This window comes from Lasiosphaeria miniovina, assembly GCF_030549165.1.
Source record: "Lasiosphaeria miniovina strain SMH2392-1A chromosome Unknown B0T26scaffold_5, whole genome shotgun sequence".
NCBI lineage: Eukaryota > Fungi > Ascomycota > Sordariomycetes > Sordariales > Lasiosphaeriaceae > Lasiosphaeria > Lasiosphaeria miniovina.
This window is the reverse complement of record NW_026848224.1, coordinates 382,734-402,007: the sequence shown is the minus strand read 5'-3', so window position 1 is coordinate 402,007 and position 19,274 is coordinate 382,734. Positions and strand designations below refer to the sequence as shown.

The following is a 19,274-nucleotide window of genomic DNA, read 5'->3' as shown; positions in this document are numbered from 1 at the left end:
CAGTTTGGAGCCACCCAGTATTTCAACACCCGGGATATAAGCCATTCGCCAAGCAGGTGGCTGCTTTCGTACAGGAAGAAGAGCGGCCCAGCCAACTGGCTGTGTTAACCCAAGCGCTTCCAGTCCTATCAGACTACTTAAAATCGATCGATGCTCGTAATGAGGCCCGGGTCCTAGAGCTCACAGCAAAGCTCCAAGCCACCGAGATGCGGCTTATCGAGGCCCAGTCGCAGCAGACAGTTAAGCTCCACAATACCCTTTCTGCTGGTCTTACAGTCCATATACAAGCAACCGCTCCACAGCCGGTCCTAGCCGAAGCGGGCCAACGAACTGGCCCTATAAATGGGCCGGGAGCTGGCCCTATGGCTAGGCCGGGAGCTGGCCCTATGGCTAGGCCGGGAGCTGGCCCAGATGAACAAAGCTAGTATGGCTCTGCTACTAGCCGCCTTTGCAGCCCGGCTCCCACAATTAGCTGGCTACCGGTCGAAGGAGGAGAAGAACAGCCGCCACAGTACCGTATGAGCCGTGCAGTCAGGACGGTGGCAGACCTTTGGCGTGAGTGGACTGTTGGCCTCCAGGGCGGGCCGGCCGTGGCTACTCTTGATCGGAGATGGGGGAACCGGTGGCGGGCCGGCCGGCAGACTGAACTGCAGTGGTATTCTTTACGGTCCGAAGTTGTTAAGGAGGTTCAGCGGATTGTGCGAGCCCAGCGTACGAGCGAGGAAGCTGCCGTCCGCATAGTTCATCTTCAACAGCAGCAAATTGGCTGCTCCATTGACAAGTTTTGTAAGCAGCTACGGGCCAGCCGCAAAGCAAGACTTGTGGGCCATAAGCCAAAATAACTCGCAAATAAAACCACCTTTTACCTTGCTTTTCGAGCCATTTTAGAGCCCCGATTAAAACCCTCCTTTAAACCTTTTCTTCGAATTTTTTGACCTTTTTTAAGACCCTTTTTGCAATCTTTTCGTGGCCTCCTTCGGCGGGGCCGACAGTGCATATGGTAGGATCTTTTAACGTGCTGATCGCACGGGCGTTTTTTGGCGCTAAAATGCAGCTAAGTGGCTGAATCACCCACCACCTGGCCCACGTGGATATACTACTGCTATTACTGGATAGATAAGTCAGGTGGGGGACTTTTGGAACACCCCTGCCTATGGAACAGCCCCTGAATCGGACCCCGCACAACACCACAAACTTCAATTGCCAACAACTTTGTCAATTAATTAGCTACAATGATGAAGTCTTCAGTATCGGATTCTCCTGATTCTTCTCTTTCAGAATAACTAAGGTCCTCTCTGCCAGCCTCTCTCTGTGAGGCACGAACCTCCTCAATTCCAGCGAACTGCGTATTAGGGTCGACTTGGACCTTCCTTCTCTTTCGGCCTCTTGTGCGTTCTAGGCTTTTTTCTGCAGCCTCTAATTGATGCGCCGTATTGGCTAGTTGGAAAACCACGTAATCGAAGGCTTTTGCGGCCTTGCGTATGAAAAGTCGGTCGTTGGCAGTCCGTTTCTGGCCGGCTAGAAAAACCTGCCCCTGAATACGGAAATCCTTCGGCTTTTTAGGGGTAAACCATATAGGCCGGCCCTCCGAATTCTTATTTAGAATGGGGTTATGGACCTCTTGAAGGTCTATAGAAACCGTAGAGGTCAGTTGACCAACGTCGCCGTTAGAATTCTTAATAACAAGGCCGTTGCTTAGGGGCTTCCTGAGGCTGACCGGCCAGAGGCCTGTAGCTTTCCAGCTGGCTTTGATATTAGATTCAGTCATTCCATAGACCCTGGCTTGCCGGTAGCATTCTAGGAAGGCCCTCTTTTCAGCAACAGTGCCTTCGTCGAAGCCGGAAACAACCTCGTTATGCTTGGCTCTGTACCGGGCTTTTAGAGGCCGAAAACCGATAAATCCAGGGGCTGGAGAACGTGGGAGGTGTGGGCTGGTAGAAATAACAATTGTACGTTATTAGAAAAGGCTAGCCACATGAATTCTTCGGTGGTATGACTACCGTGGCCATCTAAAATAAGGAGGCGCTTCTCCGAGGGGGTAGCTGGCCGAGTCTCTGGAAGAAAGATATTGCGGAGCCATGCGACGGCAGTATCATCGTCAGACCAGCCGTTTTCAGTGGGTTTCCACTTCCAGCCCTTAAATGGCTGTAAATCGCGTGGATACCATTGTTGTTGAAGGCTTCCACCTTTGAAAATGACGACTGGGTTCAAATACCGGCCGTCAGCGGAAATACATTCGATAATCGAGGTCCAAATTCGGTCTCCTTTCTTCTTTTTCTGGAATTTCTTTCTCTCCTTAGATCCAACAACCAGGCCGTTATCTCCAATGCCAGAAGCAATGCCAGTTTCATCCATATTATACCTATGCTTGGCTGGAATAGCCTCCACGCCTGGAGGCTTCAAATAGTCAAACCAAGGCCGGATAACGGCCTCACAGGCTCGATCAGCACGGTTTGCATGGATTCTCCGAAGCCTAATTGTAGAAATAGATGGATTTCTAGCCAAAAACCGGCTAGTCCAGCGTTTTCCGAGGGTCTCGTTATCTTCGAGCATTCTTCTAGCTAGTTTCCGAATTTGGGCGTGGGTTGGAGGGTGACCGAGCGACCCTTGGAATAGAATCCATTCGGTTAAGCGTTCTTCCATAGCCGGAGAAAGCTTTTGATTAAGAATTTGGGCCTTGGAGGCTGGCTCAGAACCACGAACCCGATTAAAGAGAGTAGTAGGGGGGATGCCGTGATTTTCAGCAGAGCTACGGAGTAAGCCGATTTCTGCATACTCTGCCAGCGCATTCTGCAAATCCAACTGAGTATATCGCTTCATCTTTCATTTCTCAATTGAATGGAGAAAAGAAGATAAGTATTGAAGTAGAATTGGTCGAGTTGCAAGCGATTGAAATAGGTGAGTTGGGTGGCGAGCGGCAAGTCCTTGATGACAAACCTTGTTCCAAATCCAGGGGTGTTCCATAAGCAGACCACCTGACTTACCCTCTGCATTCCGGTCCGCCACTACGAGGGGAAGGACCGGGCCATCAATTCCATGGGGAGGATCTATGCGGGTGCCAACAGCATACTCGTCATGGACCCTGCCATCAGCAGAATCAGCTTCTCTAGCTTGTCTGCCCACCAGCGCATGACGGAAACGGAGCCCCTCACGGATTGCCATGTTGACTGGAGGAACATGATGGCTGTCGCCGTGGTCGACTCCTCCCCATGGATGGCTCGCAGCTGGCCGCTCCAAGAAGCTGCGCTCACCTCGGCAATCTACGTCCGGTTTGCTGACCACATGTTCCGATATGAAGGCTCGCATCTGGGCATCAGTATAACGCTGGAGATGCTTCCCAACCAAATCCAAAATGCCCATATCCTCTCTTGGGGTCGACTTCGAATCCCTAATGAGTTTCCACTGATGAGTTTTTCACGGAAGAAGTGGTACGCCACTCGCCCAATGCCGAATTCATCTCGGTCTGGAATCAGCTCGCCCGAAGGACCACCTCGTACCCTGACGATGTTCCGGCCATTTTCGCGACGCTTCTGTATAGGAGCCTAGGGGAGCTGCCGTCCACTGCGCCTGAGCGCCGCAGACAAGCCATCCTACGCTGTGTCCAGTCGTTGCCTCTAGACATCCTAGCCGTCGAGCGCGACCGCACAGCATGGTTGGCTCTAACTTCGAGTCTAGATTGTGGCTGGGTGCCCAGATTCCCGGGATCTCGAGAAAGCGTTCCCGAATTGGACTTTGCCCACGGCGCCATCCAGCATACAGCCAACGGCTTCCTTGTCAACTTGCAAAATTCCACCACTCGCATCTTCGAGTGCCCCTCAGGTCTTGGCCGGCCAGAAGGCCACTTTTTGCTTCGAGACGTTCAGGGAAACGACGTCTTCGCAGTCCAGGTCACTCTTCCTCCCACCCCCTCGAAAGGGAAACAGGTGGAAGCTCCGGAAGAGTCCCAGATTTTGTTCTTCCTATCAAAGACTTCTCCCCAGCACCCTGCTTGGAAAGTCGGGCTTCTGTGCGCTATCTATGGACGCACCGACGACGTTCTCCGATTGCGCATCGTCGACGCCACTATCACCTGGAAGGTCGACATCAGACCACAATATGGTCTGTCCCAGAACAACGAGGTCACTGACCACACGTGTTTGGCTGTCGCCAATTCATGCCCCATATTGATCGAGATGGGTTCGTTAACTATTAATCTCCTTCCAACCCCCGGTTCGTCGTCCGTTTGAATCTCACTGACGCACGCCCCCTATCCTAGATACTCGCATTTGGCCTGCCCTCAAAACGTCCAGATTCACAGCCTGCCCGTTTAGGCATCTGCACGCTCAGAAGAGCGTGATTTTACCTGGAGTTTTTATGTGCATCTCAATACTCATGGCTGTGGTGTCCCCCTTGTCTCTAAGCATAGTTTCCTACTTCCTATTAGCCTGGAGTGGCATGTTACGCGCAATGGGTATGAGTGGCCTGGCTTCAATTCTCATGCTCGGCCACGCTTGGAGGCTTACCCGTCTCATGGCAGCAAGAAACCGCCAAACGCGCTATCTGTGGGCCTTGAGCTTCTGGGATGTCAGGAGCGCTAGGGCCACCCTGTCGAGGATTCCCTATCCGCTGTCGTTTTACATGTTGCTCTACGACCTGGTCATAGTTGCCGTGGGTTTCACGGCCAGACACACGCCTATCGAGTACACTAATTGCCTCGTAGCTCCGTCTCTTCTTCACCTTTTCCATATCCTCTCTTATCTCTATCTTCGGTGCCAATGGTTAATTACCACCTGGGAATATCGTGTGGCCGCCGACCAACGGCAATTGTTCAGGGCTACGCTCAAGTTCACATCATCATGGTTAAATAACAACATTATTCCTTGCTTCTTTGCTGTTCTTATAGCAAGTTTAGGAAGTTTGTCTTTTTTAGCTGGGTCATTTTATCTTCCTGCCATTATACGCAACCCCCTTCCGCCTACTAGAGGAGATATATCCAGCTATCTCCTGTATTATGCAGTGATATTACAAACCACTCGACTGTTAGTGTCGTCTATCTGTAAGGGAGCACGGGCTCCACAGGATGCTGGGGTTGTGTGATGAACCGCGCCCGTCCTGGGCTAGTCATAATTCTGAAAGTGGGGCCGGCCAGTAGGAATGACGAGACAGGCATGCGGGGCAGGGACCCGCATTTGCTCTGTGGAGCGGGCCACGGAGCAACGGTTTTATTGGCTCTACGGAGTTGCTCTGTAGCTCTGCCAGAGAGCAACAGAGCGATGTATTACAAACCACTCGACTGTTAGGGTCGTCTGTCTGTAAGGGAGCACGGGCTCCACAGGATGCTGGGGTTGGTAATTATGAAGATAGAACAAAGGGCAAGCTCCTATCGCACGGGTAATACAGTCAAATCGGAATGCCACTCAAAGTGTATGAGTGCAGTGAATGTGTATTGCTTGCTTGAAGAACCAAGCAAGAACTATCTAAGACCGTGGCTACGGTCGTCGTATATATCTATCTAAGGCGGACCAATCAGAGTCCTTGGTGTCTGCGCTCCGTGGGTCCAGGGCGCTCTGCTCGCAGAGCGCAGGGGCCCCACAGAGCGCCCGCTCCGTCCGCTCTGCTGGTCTTGGCAGCTAATCAGGCAGAGCGCTCCCTGGTTGGCCGCACCTAAACGGGGTGGGGTCTGTCCGTCTCCACCACGTCACCCAATCACAAGGAGGAAGCAGGGCGCCTCATGCACCCTGAACCAGGATCGTAACACGATGCTCTGTAGCTCTGACAGAGAGCAACAGAGCAACAACCTAATTGGGCCGCTCTAGATAGATATATACGACGACCGTAGCCACTGTCTTAGATAGTTCTTGCTTGGTTCGGCAAGCAAGCAATACACATTCACTACACTCATACACTTTGAGTGGCATTCCGATTTGACTGTATTACCCGTGCGATAGGAGCTTGCCCTTTGTTCTATCTTCATAATTACCAACCCCAGCATCCTGTGGAGCCCGTGCTCCCTTACAGACAGACGACCCTAACAGTCGAGTGGTTTGTAATAGGTTGGTAATTATGAAGATAGAACAAAGGGCAAGCTCCTATTGCACGGGTAATACAGTCAAATCGGAATGCCACTCAAAGTGTATGAGTGCAGTGAATGTGTATTGCTTGCTTGAAGAACCAAGCAAGAACTATCCAAGACCGTGGCTACGGCCGTCGTATATATCTATCTAAGGTGGGCCAATTAGGGCGTTGCTCTGTTGCTCTCATTGTGGGGACACAGAGCACATCGCTCTGTTCTCTACACGACAGAGCAACTGTGGGTCCATCTGCTCTTCATCGACGGGATTGGCCGGGGCGGGTCCCGCCGCCCCTGCCCCGCCTTCAAACCAGTACGAATAGGGATTCGTGACACCCCGCCGACCCCCTTTCAAGAAGACCTGACTACATGGCAGGAGAGATCGCTTATGGCGATGTACTGCCTACCTTAACGAAGAAGCTGCGGTTGGCAACGAGGTTGCTAGCCGCGGTAAGGGCAGTTGTGGCCCAGATTAGAGCCGGAGTACGGAAGAAATCGTGCTTCCGGAAGTACCGCCGAGCGGTTAGACGAGTTGAACAGACCCTTCAATGTCCTCGAGTTGAAGATATGGCTAGGGTTTCGGCTGTGACGCGCTTTGCCCTCGGGGCCACCGGGCGCGTGGCGTTTGATAAAGCGGAGCCCCGAGAAAGGAGCCACCAGCGGAACGAATGCACCCTGAGGGAGGGGCTGGGACGCCGTACTATGAGAACTACTACGGACTCGCCAGAGCAGTCGATCTCGCCGGGGCGGTCAGATCAGAGGGTCGAGGGGCAACTGCAGCAAGGCGCTCAGGGTGACGACCTATTGATTCCTTACGCGGTTGCGGCAGAGGTTTGCGCCGGTGAGGCAGCTGAGGAACAGGATCCTAGGCATAGGTTCTACAGGTCGATTATCGCCCTACAGAAAGGGGATATAGAATGTAGAAGCCGTATTAAGGAGGTGCTCGAGGGTCAAAGAGACGCGGGTACTAGTGCCCAGGGTAAGCTAGGAAACGACGCGTTGACAATGAAAGTCGAAGAGACGCGGGTACTGGTGCCCAGGGTAAGCTAGGAAACGACAGCGTTGATGACGAGGGGGCCCTCCGGTATAAAGGCAGGCTAGTGATCCCCACGGCGCCAGCAGTGCGTAGGGAGCTCATACGCTTACACCACGATGACCCCAGAGCCGGGCATTTTGGGAGCCACAAGACAGTGGACCTATTGAAGCGGAGATTTCATTGGGAAAATCTAGATGCAGAAGTACAAGCTTACACGAAACAGTGCCAAGTATGCCTTGGTAACCGGCAGCCCCGGCATAAGCCGTACGGTAGGCTCAACTCCCTGCCACTACCTACTCAACCTTTCGAAGAGATTAGCCTAGACTTCATTACCAAACTACCACCCTGCCAGTATAAGGACCGTGTAGTAGATGCTATCCTCGTCGTCGTAGATCGGTTTACGAAGATCGCACTCTTCATCCCGACTACTACTACCGTCACGGCAGCTGAGCTAGCCTAGTTAATCTATGAGCACGTGGAGTGCCGATTCGGCACGCTAATATGTATGGTCTCCGATAGAGATTCCCTATTAACTAGCAAATTTTGGGTAGAACTTTCCAAAGCCCGCCAAGTCAAGCAGAGGCTCTCAACAACCTACCACCCGCAGACCGATGGTCAGTCAGAACGCACACACCAGAGTCTACAGAACTACCTAAGGTGCTTCGCCGGTGAAGAGGCCCAATGGGCACCACTGCTCCCTGAAGCCGAGTTTGCGTATAATAATAGCGTACACGTAACCATCGGAGTGAGCCCGTTCGAGGCCTTATATGGCTACAACCCTCTAATGGTGGACTACGTACCATCTACGCAGCTAAAGGTACAAGGGGTCCACGAGCGTCTGAGCAGGCTAGCCAACCTGAGGGAAAGGATGTACTACTACTGGCAGAAGGCCGTAGATTCACAGAAGAAGTACTACGATGCACGGCACCAGTGGATCGAGTTCGAAGTAGGCGAAACGGTTGGGCTCTCTACACAGAACTTCCGCTTTAAGGCCGGAAGAAAGCTAGCACCAAGATTCATTCCAGTCAAGATTACAGAAAGGATCGGCACGCAGGCATACCGGATCCAGCTACCCGCCAAGTACGCCCGGGCCCATGATGTCTTCTCCGTCTCCCTATTAGAGAAATGGTCAATAGCCGAAGGCCAGAAAATACTACCACTACCAGAGCTAGCTGAAGGAGAAGAAGAATGGGAGGTAGAAGACATCGTGGAGCATAAGGATGAAGGAGATCGAAGAAGGTTCCTAGTCAAGTGGGCAGGCTGGCCAGCAGAGTACAACACCTGGGAACCTAAGGAACACCTTAGCAACGCACAGAAGGTGCTACGGCGATGCGAGAAGAAGGCAAAACAAAGGCATAGGAAGTGGAACGACTAAAATGATCGACGGGGACGTCGATCTACCGGGGGGGGATAGTTGTAAGGAAAGAGCACCCCAAACGCCCGGCCCGGCCCAGGCGCCACCAGCTGGCCCCAAACACCCGGCCCAGGCACCCGCCAGATTGAGCCACCCAACTATGTATATGAATAGTGGCCCTCGCCCACCTTCCTTTGCGAGGGCCAGGTTGAAGTCTTTTACCAATGCCAGTCATTGCTCGTCCTATTGTTCTCTCCATCGTGACCACCTTGATCAGGCGTACCTGCCTTCTCTTACAGTTGCTCTGTCGTGTGGAGAACAGAGCGATGTGCTCTGTGTCCCCACAATGAGAGCAACAGAGCAACGTCCTAATTGGCCCACCTTAGATAGATATATACGACGGCCGTAGCCACGGTCTTAGATAGTTCTTGCTTGGTTCTTCAAGCAAGCAATACACATTCACTGCACTCATACACTTTGAGTGGCATTCCGATTTGACTGTATTACCCGTGCGATAGGAGCTTGCCCTTTGTTCTATCTTCATAATTACCAACCCCAGCATCCTGTGGAGCCCGTGCTCCCTTACAGACAGACGACCGTAACAGTCGAGTGGTTTGTAATACTTGTGTACGGCCGAACTCCGTATGGAGACGTTGGAAACCTCCTTAATCTTTGGACTTACATTTTCTCCAGGTTCGAGAGTAGGCGCCCAGGCGACCACTTCTCAACGGTCTCACAATAGGCCGAGGGGTCGGCCTTTCCTGTGGTGGCGGTGGCGGCGGGTTGGTCTTCTTGGCCACGATCCTGGCGCTGTGCCGTGGTGGTTGGGCGGGATTCTCGTCTCGTCGCTGTAGAAGGACCTTCTCACAGACGGCAAAGACCAGACCCTAGACGACGACATAAGCGACTTCGCCTGCAGATCCATACATTTCAGGCTAGTTTTCGCGCCTGCTTGGGGCATGTGTGGAGCTGGCACCGACAACAGCGGTCCAGAGGCTTTGCGGATCTTTGCATCTAGATCTAATCGAAGGAAGCTGTCAGATGGAATGGCCTAGAAGGTGCTGGAACCTACGATGCGTAATCTTCGCCACTGGGATTCGTCATGTAATTGCCACATAAGGAAGTATAAGAGAGAGCCTTTTGTGGAAAGACTGGAGGAGGAGAATAGAAGCAATTCACTCTGGTGCACATAATCCTAAAAGTGCTGTTGCAGTCTGACAGTAGCCAGGGGCTCTGATGCCGCTTATACCTTTCAGGAATCATTCTTTGAGAGAGCAATGAGATACTCAAAGCTTCAAACTGAGGACATTTCTCCGTCCCTTTCCGTGCTTCATCTCACTACATGCTGTCAAACGTCCAGGCTGCAATGCATGCCAACAGAATCCTATTTTGCGACGAACGTCACCGCTAACGTAGCCGCAACCTATATAGTATAGTTAGTATAAGCCGAGGACCGCACCGGAATCTCCGAATAGCAACTTTTGTCGAGGTCCAACACTAGGCCACACGGTTGTGTAGGCTAGGCTCGCCCATAGCTCACCCTAGATCAGGAGCGGCTCAGGGTCACGCACGAACATAGAAATTTCTGACGGCAACTTTGGTGTAAAAGATTTCTGTTTTAATAGTTGAGTGTGCTAGGCGGCTTCTTTCGAAGCAAGTTTCCCATGAATGAAATGTTCCAAGGACCAGTCGCTGCCGCTATGTAACTCAAGTAAGCAAGCCAAAGGTTATTTTGTGACGATGTCTACCAAATGCCCAAAATAAATGCAATAACGGAAGAAAAACAACAAGCAACAGAAAAACAACAATCAGAATACTTTTATCATACCCGAGATAGAAAATCCCGGCTCAGTGATTGCGGCTCGGTTTTGCAACTCAAACTGAGTAACCCTTTCATAGAAGCCTGCGGCTAAAACTGAAGTTGGCGGACCAAAAACATGCTTCAGCACCTTCGCCAATGCGCTCTATTGGAAGGGGATCCTTTGTTTCTTCCTCTTCCCTTTTCCTCCTATATCTGATTGGGAACGGTAGAGGGCATCCCACTCCGCTCTTCCCCTAATACAATCTCTAAGTACAGATAAACTCATGTTTATCTCCGTTATCTTGCGCATGCCGTCTGCGCCGTGGGTTGCTACGTCGCGGGCAGCTTCGGAGCCGGCTAGGTCGACTAGGTAAGGAAGCCTTCTTTTTTAGAATCGGGGGAGGGGTCAGTGGAGGTAGAGGTAGAAGGTGAGGGATGGGTGACTCGAATGCGGCATATTCCGTGCGATGGAGAGGAAGCATCGTTTTTGAGTGTTAGTGCGGTGCGCCGGAAGGAGGCGGCTAGACCGACCAGAGAGAGGGCCTCCTCGGTAGTGGATATGGAATGTTCAGCTGCGCCGGAGAGGTGGATTGTTCCGTGTGTGTCTTCGAGGATGGAGACAGGCTTGCGGTCGCTAAGGAGGTCGAAGGCGGAGTTTCCAGCGAGTTCAATGATGGTGAGTTGGACTTGGGGTTGCGGTGTGTTGTTGGGCTCTAGATTGGAGGATTTGGTGAGGGCTTTGAAGACGAGTTGTTGGACGCGACTGATGGTGAAGGTTTTGCCGGAGCCGGTTTGGCCGTAGGCGAAAATGGTACCGACGCCGCCGTTTTGGACAAAGGGGATGAGGTTTACAAGAAGATCGTCGTAAATTTGCCCTGTGGTCACTTCGGGGGTATAGAGCTTGTCGAACTTGTAGTTGAAGGACTGGTGCCAGGCTGTTAGAGTGGAAGCTGAGTCTAACCGTTAAAATGTTCAATAAGTATAATACTTTCAGAATTGGACGCCCACGCGGGTGGTTGTAAAGATCATGAATGTCGACTACACTCGAAACAGCACGTGGAAACACCGCACAGGGAAACCCAGCGGCAATGTCTTCTTCGAGAAATGGTCGTATCCTGGCACTCACTATCTGAGGGGCTGTTGCTTTCGACGGGTCTGCTGATATCATCGACGGCGGAGGATTGAATGCGCCAACAAGAGATTGGTACAATGTTTGTCGTTTCGCCCGTCGCCTTGAAGCGTTTCAGCGCTTCCGCAACCGATTCTGCTGTTTTGGGAGAGATGGTGTCCACCGCGTAAAGCGGATGTGTCTCGTTCACGGCCCCGCCAAGCGCAGCAACAATCTCTTCCACGGCAGTCGGAGAGGGGTAATACACCGGAGTCTTTGCGCCTAGCGACTTGAGGGTATCGTGGTTCTTAGCGCTCGCTGTGGCGACGATGTGCTCTACTCCGGAGAGCTTTGCGAGCCGGATTAGGGCTGTGCCGACATTGGAGGCGCCACTCCAGATTAGGAGGGTTAGTTTTTTCTCTCCTGGACGTTGAATGGCGGGGTTGGAGGAGGAGATGCTAGGGAGGGGGACAGAGAGGATCTGATACAGGATCAGAGCGGTGGTGCCGATGGAGGAAGGCGAGTTCGCGGCTTCGGTGAAGGAGATGGATGCAGGGAGAGGGAGGATGAACGAGGTTTTGACGGCTGTGTAAACCAGTATACTATGTACCATGCCATATTATGCACTGGTATATTGAATTCTGTCCCAGTCTTGGAGCCAGGATACTATGTACTATGTTACAGATTGAACTAGAATGTACTATCCCACACCATGTATATGCCCGCGGTCCCAATTTTGGGCCGCAACTTTCCAGTCCATGTTTTGGGCTACCAAGTTACAAATTTAGAAGACCTAAGACTGTTCCGATCTGATTCACCCGTCATGGGCCAAGAAATCGGTCCAGGAGTTAAGCGCGGCCTGTGATCTGGGCTCTACGATGAAGCGGTCGGGTAAATTCGTCTTCGCCGGCTGAGCACACCACTTGTATACCTTGTATGGCTTACCATTTAACAAGCGAATGACCCGCACGAGCGAATGACCCACACGAGCGAATAACCCACGCCCCACTACTCTACGACGATTATCTACAATTACACCACAAGACTAGAAAATAATAATAACCGAACCAGAAATCGATGAATCAGATGATTCTCCAGCCTCCTGACAGGTGCGTGCATTATGGCCAGGCTTGCCGCACAAGCCACAGCACCGAATCTTCGTACGAGACCCCCCCACACCACTACCTTCCAGCTGGATTTCTTGGCCTACTGGCCTACCCACAGCTTTCTGGGCCAGTAAATCCTGGGCCTCTTGTACGGTAAGAGACCCCCCAAGCCGTACACGTGTTTTTTTAGCCCTCGTCGCTTACTAAGCTCCTCATTGGCCTTTCGTAATGCTGAGACCTCCGTACGGAGAAGGGCTACCTCGTGCATCACAGCCATCGTACCTTTACCTAATTGGTCTATAGTAGCCAGTACAGGTGTCGGAGAACTGTCTTGGTGGTTGGATATCCGGCTTTTGATTAGGTCCTTTTGTGAGGTGGCCTCTCGGGGGTTTTGTGGCGTCTGAGTTAGCCAAGGTAATACCGTGCCTGGCCGTGAGATTGGTGGAGTTGGAGTTCGGAGTCGTATATCCATCTTAGAAATCACCCCTTCTAGATCGTACAGTACAAGGCCGGGTCCGGTAAAGGTTCCGTAGATATTCTTGTCGGTAAAAGAGAGAAAAAATGCCTCTTAAAACTTACAAAGGAATTCCAACTTAGTGATATGTGTGATATACATACGTATGAGTTCCTCGATTTGGTAACCGTAAGCCTTCTTCAACGGCCCAAAACAACCAACATCTAATGGTTGGACTAAATGCGAGGAATGCGGAGGCATACAAAGCGTAATGATGTTGTGTTCCTGGTCCGAGGTTTTCTTTTGGATTCAATAGGACATAAGTTCTTGAGAATGCTTGTGGCGTATTGTGAATATGGGTGAAGAAGCCACGGAGCAGGATAAGTGTTGAGCGTTATTTCCCGCTTCAAAAAAAAAGTTGCAAGACGTAATAATGGACACCAAGGTGTCCGGCTGGTTTAAGGGCTAGAAGGGTTACGCGGACAGAGACAAGGGCAATGAACCCCGTACCCCCTGGATTCTCTCTTTGGCTGCTGCCACATCCAGCTGAAGATGGGTTTCCGGCGCAAAATGGCAAATGCCATTGACAACTTTATCGAGTTCCAGTCCTCCAACTACCGACGGCGCATCGAGTCCATGGGCCCGGATGATCTCTACGAGGAGCACAAACTCATCAAGCGCAAGCTCGTCGGCATCTCGGCCACGCTCGCCACGTCGGTCGCCGCCATGCCTGTGACCCTCGTCTCAGCCTTCCCCGCCGGCATCGCGGCGCGCCGCATCGACGTCAACAAACAGCGCCTGGACATCATCGAGGCTCGGCTAGCCCAGATGGGATGGTCGGGCCACGACCTCGACGCCCAAGACATCTTCGGCGCGCTGCCCGGCGCCATCGTCTCGCACTTCGCACCCGGCGCCGAACACGTCGTCTAGCACGGCGTCCACCACGTCGCCACCCAGATCATGTCGGACCACGCAGCCAACCAAGTCGCCGGCCACGCCGCCGGCCACGCAGCCAACCAAGTCGCCGGCCACGCAGCCGTGCACGGCGCCTCCACGGCCATCGTCCACCACGGCACCCACCACGTCGCCGATGGCGTCGGCATCCACCTTGCACGCATGGCCGGCGACCGCGGCGCGGGCACGGCGTCGGACCAGGCCTTGCAAGAGACCATCTACCACTCGACGCACAATGTCGTCGAACGGAGCATCGATACCGCGGGCCACTGGGCCATTGCCGAAGGAACCGACAAGGCGGTTGGGGAGCTGGCGAGCGCTGCTGTCGGTATAATCGAGAGCGCGGTCGTAATCAAGCGGCCAAGGACAATTGAAGGGGAGGATACAGAGGAAGAGAGCGAAAAGGTGGCGGTCGCTGCTGTTCACGTTGAGCGTGTGGTCGAGACAGAGGGGCCAAAGAAAGCGAAGACGCAGGGGCCAAAGAAAGCGAAGACGGAGGGGCCAAAGAAAGCGAAGACGAAGGTGGAAGAAAAAGCAGCGTCTGCTCCTCGGGCTCGCGTCGAGAAGCCGCCGAGTGCTAGTCCTTCCGCCCCAGGCCAGGCGGCGACCGCTCAACCCCCGAGCGACGACATATCCCCCCCAACGGCGGCGTGGAAGTCACCCGAGGTGTTGGCTCTGTTCCTGCCTGCCATCCTGCAGTCATACACTGGCGGCACCTTCCCGGCCATGCTGGTGCTCGGCGGCCTCGCGTCCCTCAGCTCCAAGTCGCGCGGGCGCACTCTCCTCGAGGACATCGTGCTCCCGTTCGCCGTGTTCCAATACGCCGGCGCCGAGCACGTCTGGGCTGCATCCTTTTGTCTCGCAGCGCTCCAGGCAACCGGGTCGCGCCGGATCCGGCGGCTCGTCAAGGCCGTCTTTTCGACGGCGTGGCGCTGGACCAAACTCGCCCCCAAGGTGATGCTTTACGCGACGGCCGGCTCACTCGCTGCGTACGTGCTTGCTATTGCGTTTGTATCCCTTCTTGGTATTGGATTTGGGGGTTTTCCAGACGCTGCGGTTATAGGGTACATCTGGATCTTGTGCGCAGTTTTTGTCGGGGCTTCTTCTTTCCTAAGTCGGCATCGGGTCCCGGGATTTTCCAAGGTCGTGCTTTACGCGGCGGCCAGGCTGCTCGCCCTGTTCGTGCTTGTCGTCGCATTCGCTCAGCTCCAACACACTGCCACCGAGTACATCTGGGCCTCGTGCGGCCTCGATGTGGCGGTTGCTGTCCGATGGGCTCGGTCGGTGGGTTGGCGTCAGATCCTACCATCTGCCAATGCCGTGGTTGCGGTGGCGTGGTCCTGGACAGAACTCGTCGTCGATACCGCACTTTACGCGGCGGCGGGCTTGATCGTCGCGTACGGGCTTGGTACCGTATTTGGGGTTCTAGACGCCAGCCCCAAGTATGACTCGCTCGCATCGTACGTGCTTTTATTATTTCTTGGTCTTGCACTTGGCTGGCTTCTACCCGCCGCCTACGAGCACATCTGGACCTCGGGCACTGTCGCTCGAGTAGTAGGGGGTGGCATTGGATCCCGAGGTTTTCCAAGGCCGCAATCGCAGCGGCGGGGCGCTGCGTTCTCCTCATTGTCAAGGTTTTGTTTTATTTGGCACTTGGATTACTCGCTATATTCCTGCTGTTTGTCCTTGCTCACACGGTCAGCTAGGCTTGCTTTGCTTTATATATCGACCCGGCAACAAGTGGCGATGGTGACAAACCATCCCAACCATGGCTATCGAATGACTGTGGCCACTCTGGTGACGAGGCTAAAGGCACTGCAATTGCACGAGAAGGCGTAAATATGTCACATACCGTCGCTTCCAGCTCAACAACCCTCTCTGGCAGGAACCTGGTAGCTGTATTGTTTATGTTGAACTGCGTGTTGCAGGCAGGCGAAGCGGAAGCGTTTTGACGTAGACTGGGGAGCCAAGTGCAGGGTAGATCGCAGGGAACTGTGCCCTACGGTCCCAGTGCGGGGTAGGTCGCAGGAAACTGTGCCCTACGACCAGAGGCAGGCCCTCTGAAAGGTTCCAGAGGCCTACGCGTAGGTCATATAAGTGGTCCTGTATTCCAGAACCTTCTAGTGGGTCTGCAAGACGAGTAGAGGTTCTGGAAGGTGCTATGGGGCTCAGTCAACAATCTGGAGACAGGCTGATCAACAGCACTGATCACACCAACACGACCGCTATAGTGCCCTGCACTTCGGGGCCTTATAGCTATAGTAACCAGCCATACTTTAACAGTTTACAAGAAGATAATCTAGCGACCAAGGCAGCGGCGAACCATATTTTGCAGCTAATGTTCTAGATCCGACATAAATCCAATCTCGTCGCCATCCTTGTCCTCCTAAACCAACGCCCACGGGTGGGTTTCAGCACAGCGCTTCTCCAGATGCCGAAAGAGCATGTTCCGGGACACAAACGATTGCCCGCAGTGATCGCACCTTCTATTCAAGTTTGTGGGCGGGGTCTGAGCTGGGCCCTTTTCCTTTCTCGCCTTCTCGACTCGAGGAGCACGAGGCCCCTTGATGATCACGACTGTGGGCGCCGCCGTCCCGTCCACGGCCGTGGATCTCCCATCCGCAACAATATCGTGCAGAGCCGTCTGCCGCCGCTCACGCACCACTCTACGCCAGCGGTTGTTCTTACTTTTGCTCTCGGCATTCCGGTCTGTCGCTAATCGCGGCACATGCATATGAGCTGGCGCCAGCTCGTCAATCTGCGCCAAGATTGCCCAGGTCTCGTGGCGCTGCTGCATCTCCCTGGAGTGCTGCTGCCAGCTGCTGGTTTTCGCCCGGCTGGGAAAGAACGCCTTGAACCAGATGGACAGCCGCTTGGAGAGGTGGGCCGCGCGGACGCGGCACTCGAGATCGCCGCGCCGCAGCAGCTCGATGGCGTCGGCTACCCGCTGGAAGGCCTGGTTGCGGTCGCGGTCGCGGTCGCGGTCGGGCTTGCGGTCGAGCTGGCACACGGCGAGCAGCTCGGCCGAGTATGCCAGTGCTCGGGAGCTCTGGTTGTATTTGAGCCCCCCGGTCCGTGGCGCCGCTCGGCACTGTTCCAGCGCGAGCTTGTGGAGGCGAGCGGCGTGCTGGGGCGCCTGTTGCGGGTTGCTGTATCGTTGGGACACGGTGAAGTCGGACAAGACTTCAATGTCGCTCTGCGTGGGGGACGCGGCGTTGATGCCGTCCAGCAGCGGCCTGTAAAGCTCGAGTCGGCGCTGCTCTTCCGACGACGTGTCGGGCTTCCAGTGCTCGAAGCGGCACGAGGCCAACTTCAAGACGAGCGCGTCGCTGCATCCCACCATGCGGCTCAGGCCATCCATGGTCGCCAGGCAGCCAATGCCGAGCGCCGTCTTGAGATGCAGGGGCGCCGAGACCAGCACCCCGAGAAGGCTTTCCACGAGGACTACCAGATCGTCTCGCCTACCCATCGTTGCCAGGAAATGGGTTTTCAGCCGGGAGAGAAATATCCGCAGGACGAGAGAGGCGGTGGACTTGATCCGACCAAAGAGGTGCACGTGCAGCAAGCACGCGCATATTCTCCAGAACTGGGTGAGAAAAGCAGGGGTCCGGGCCTGCGTTGCCGCTGCGCTCCCCAGCTGGTCGAGGAGCTGGTGCCACAGGAACCAGAGCTTTCCGGGCTGCACAGTGATGCCCCTGATGCCTTCCAGGCCGTGGCACTTGTCGTATAGAAGCTGCCAGGACGGGGAGGCACAGCAGGAAGAGGAGCTGCTAGACTTTCTTCGGTCGAAAATTCCTTTGACAAGCTTGTCGATGCATCTCAGCATGTCCTCGATGTGTCGACAAGCGTCTGCCTCGAGCGTGACGGGCGGCGTTGAGCATGGCCGTGGGTTTTCCGAGTCTCCAGCGACTATAAACGACAGGAGAAAGTTTCTTGTGAGTCTATATCTCGAGAGCGCCTCCTGGCTTGGAGGCAGAGACTTGGCCAGGCGGTGGCGGGGCGCCTGTCCCTCGACAGGAGGCAGACCTGACTTGTTCTTTTTGAACTCGGGCCACTCGCTGTTGCAGAATTTCTTCTGCAACGTCTTGTACCTAGATAGGCAGGCAGGCAGGCAGGCAGGCGTATCAATGTCAGCGATGCATCCGGTGGGTTGGTAATGGTTATGAGGCCGGAGAGAGACGTACGAAACCTTAAGCCGTTTCAGGGCAATGGCAGTTTCTACCTGCTCGGCTGAGAGATTCTGCTTCACATAAAGCTCGTAAAGCAGTGGTTTCCATCTCTCCCAGTCAATTCGGTAACTGGTGCCGCTGCTTCCTGTTCGCTTATTGACACCTCCGGCCTGACCCCGGGGCTTTTGGGGTGTGCTCTTGCGTTTTGTTCTTGTTCGGGCTTGAGTTCCCGGCCCAGCTCCAGTTCCCGGCCCGGCTCCTGGATGTGGAAGCCTGGGAACAATAACCTGTTCTCCCGCGGTTTGCGGGATGAGTACGACAGGCTCACTTTCAGGTGCGGGCGGCTGGTGGGTGCCCAGCTGAAGGACGTTGGGCGTTCCGATAGCAGCAAGCGGGTGAAGAACAGTTTGACCTGGGTGGCAAGCGCCGGGGATAGGATAGGGAAGGTAGTAATACAATTCCGCTGCGGAATAATAATGACTACCATAACTCGGCCAGTAGTCGAAATCATGGAATCGGCCGGATTCATGGTCCTGCCACTCCCCGGCACCCAGCTGACCAATATCATGATCCGGAGAGTGGTGCAAAGGCAGAGGCGTGAAGCCAAATCCAGGTTGTGGGTTAAGATATTGGGGAAAATCCATGACCGCAAAGAGAATGAATGACAAAGAGCTGTGGGCAAGATGGTCGGGGGTGCGAAAATGTTCGCAAGACACGTCGAGCGGAGAAAACTAGGAGGGTGAACAGGATTGCGGTGCTGCCCAACTGTCCGAATCGCCACGACATTATGTGACACAGCAGAAGCCGGCGCCACGTCCCAGTTGAAAGCCAATGAACTAGACCGATTCTAAGTTTCCTCAACTCTTGCATCGTGGCCCCGTTGCCCCACTAGTATCTGGGAGAAACCATTGGCCGGCGTCTAAGTTTCCTACATTGACTGTGGTAAATGTTGCGCTGATAGGTCGACGGCGAGCAGCCTTCGAGCCGTCAACGGCTGTCATTCGTCCAACGGCCAAGCCAGCACAAACAAAACTCCGAGAGCAATGGGGTATCGCGAGCCTCCTTTTGCCAAGCCTCACTGTTAATTCTCCTAACCTCTACTTACGCGAATTCAAGTTGCTGCCGCCGGGAAAATGTGTACAAATACGTCGTCCGTCACCGCCAGAATTCTTTTCCGTCTCTCCATCCCCCAACCACCACTTCAACCTCGCAGCAAGCCTCCATCACATTCTACAGTCTCCTC

General features: G+C 54.0%; 4 protein-coding genes across 4 annotated transcripts; 3 read left to right on the top strand and 1 right to left on the bottom strand.

Annotated features, from left to right (window-relative positions):
* Positions 1-3,002: 3,002 nt before the first annotated feature.
* B0T26DRAFT_338057 (uncharacterized protein) lies at positions 3,003-3,950 on the top strand. Its single transcript, XM_060434463.1, has one exon. The coding sequence runs from the start codon at positions 3,037-3,039 to the stop codon at positions 3,544-3,546; it is 510 nt and encodes a 169-aa protein (XP_060293778.1). The 5' UTR covers positions 3,003-3,036; the 3' UTR covers positions 3,547-3,950.
* Positions 3,951-13,478: 9,528 nt separating this feature from the next.
* Positions 13,479-13,838, top strand: B0T26DRAFT_752685 (uncharacterized protein; the record flags this gene model as incomplete). Its single annotated transcript, XM_060445552.1, has 1 exon — positions 13,479-13,838. The coding sequence occupies one exon, from the start codon at positions 13,479-13,481 to the stop codon at positions 13,836-13,838; it is 360 nt and encodes a 119-aa protein (XP_060293777.1).
* B0T26DRAFT_714349 (uncharacterized protein) lies at positions 13,835-15,915 on the top strand. The gene is made up of 2 exons (XM_060442185.1): positions 13,835-13,880; positions 13,917-15,915. The coding sequence occupies exons 1-2, from the start codon at positions 13,869-13,871 to the stop codon at positions 15,699-15,701; spliced, it is 1,797 nt and encodes a 598-aa protein (XP_060293776.1). The 5' UTR covers positions 13,835-13,868; the 3' UTR covers positions 15,702-15,915.
* A 146-nt stretch (positions 15,916-16,061) lies between these two features.
* B0T26DRAFT_338011 (uncharacterized protein) lies at positions 16,062-18,758 on the bottom strand. Its single transcript, XM_060434462.1, has one exon. It carries the CDS (start codon positions 18,673-18,675, stop codon positions 16,249-16,251), a length of 2,427 nt encoding a protein of 808 aa, XP_060293775.1. The 5' UTR covers positions 18,676-18,758; the 3' UTR covers positions 16,062-16,248.
* Between the last annotated feature and the right edge of the window lie 516 nt (positions 18,759-19,274).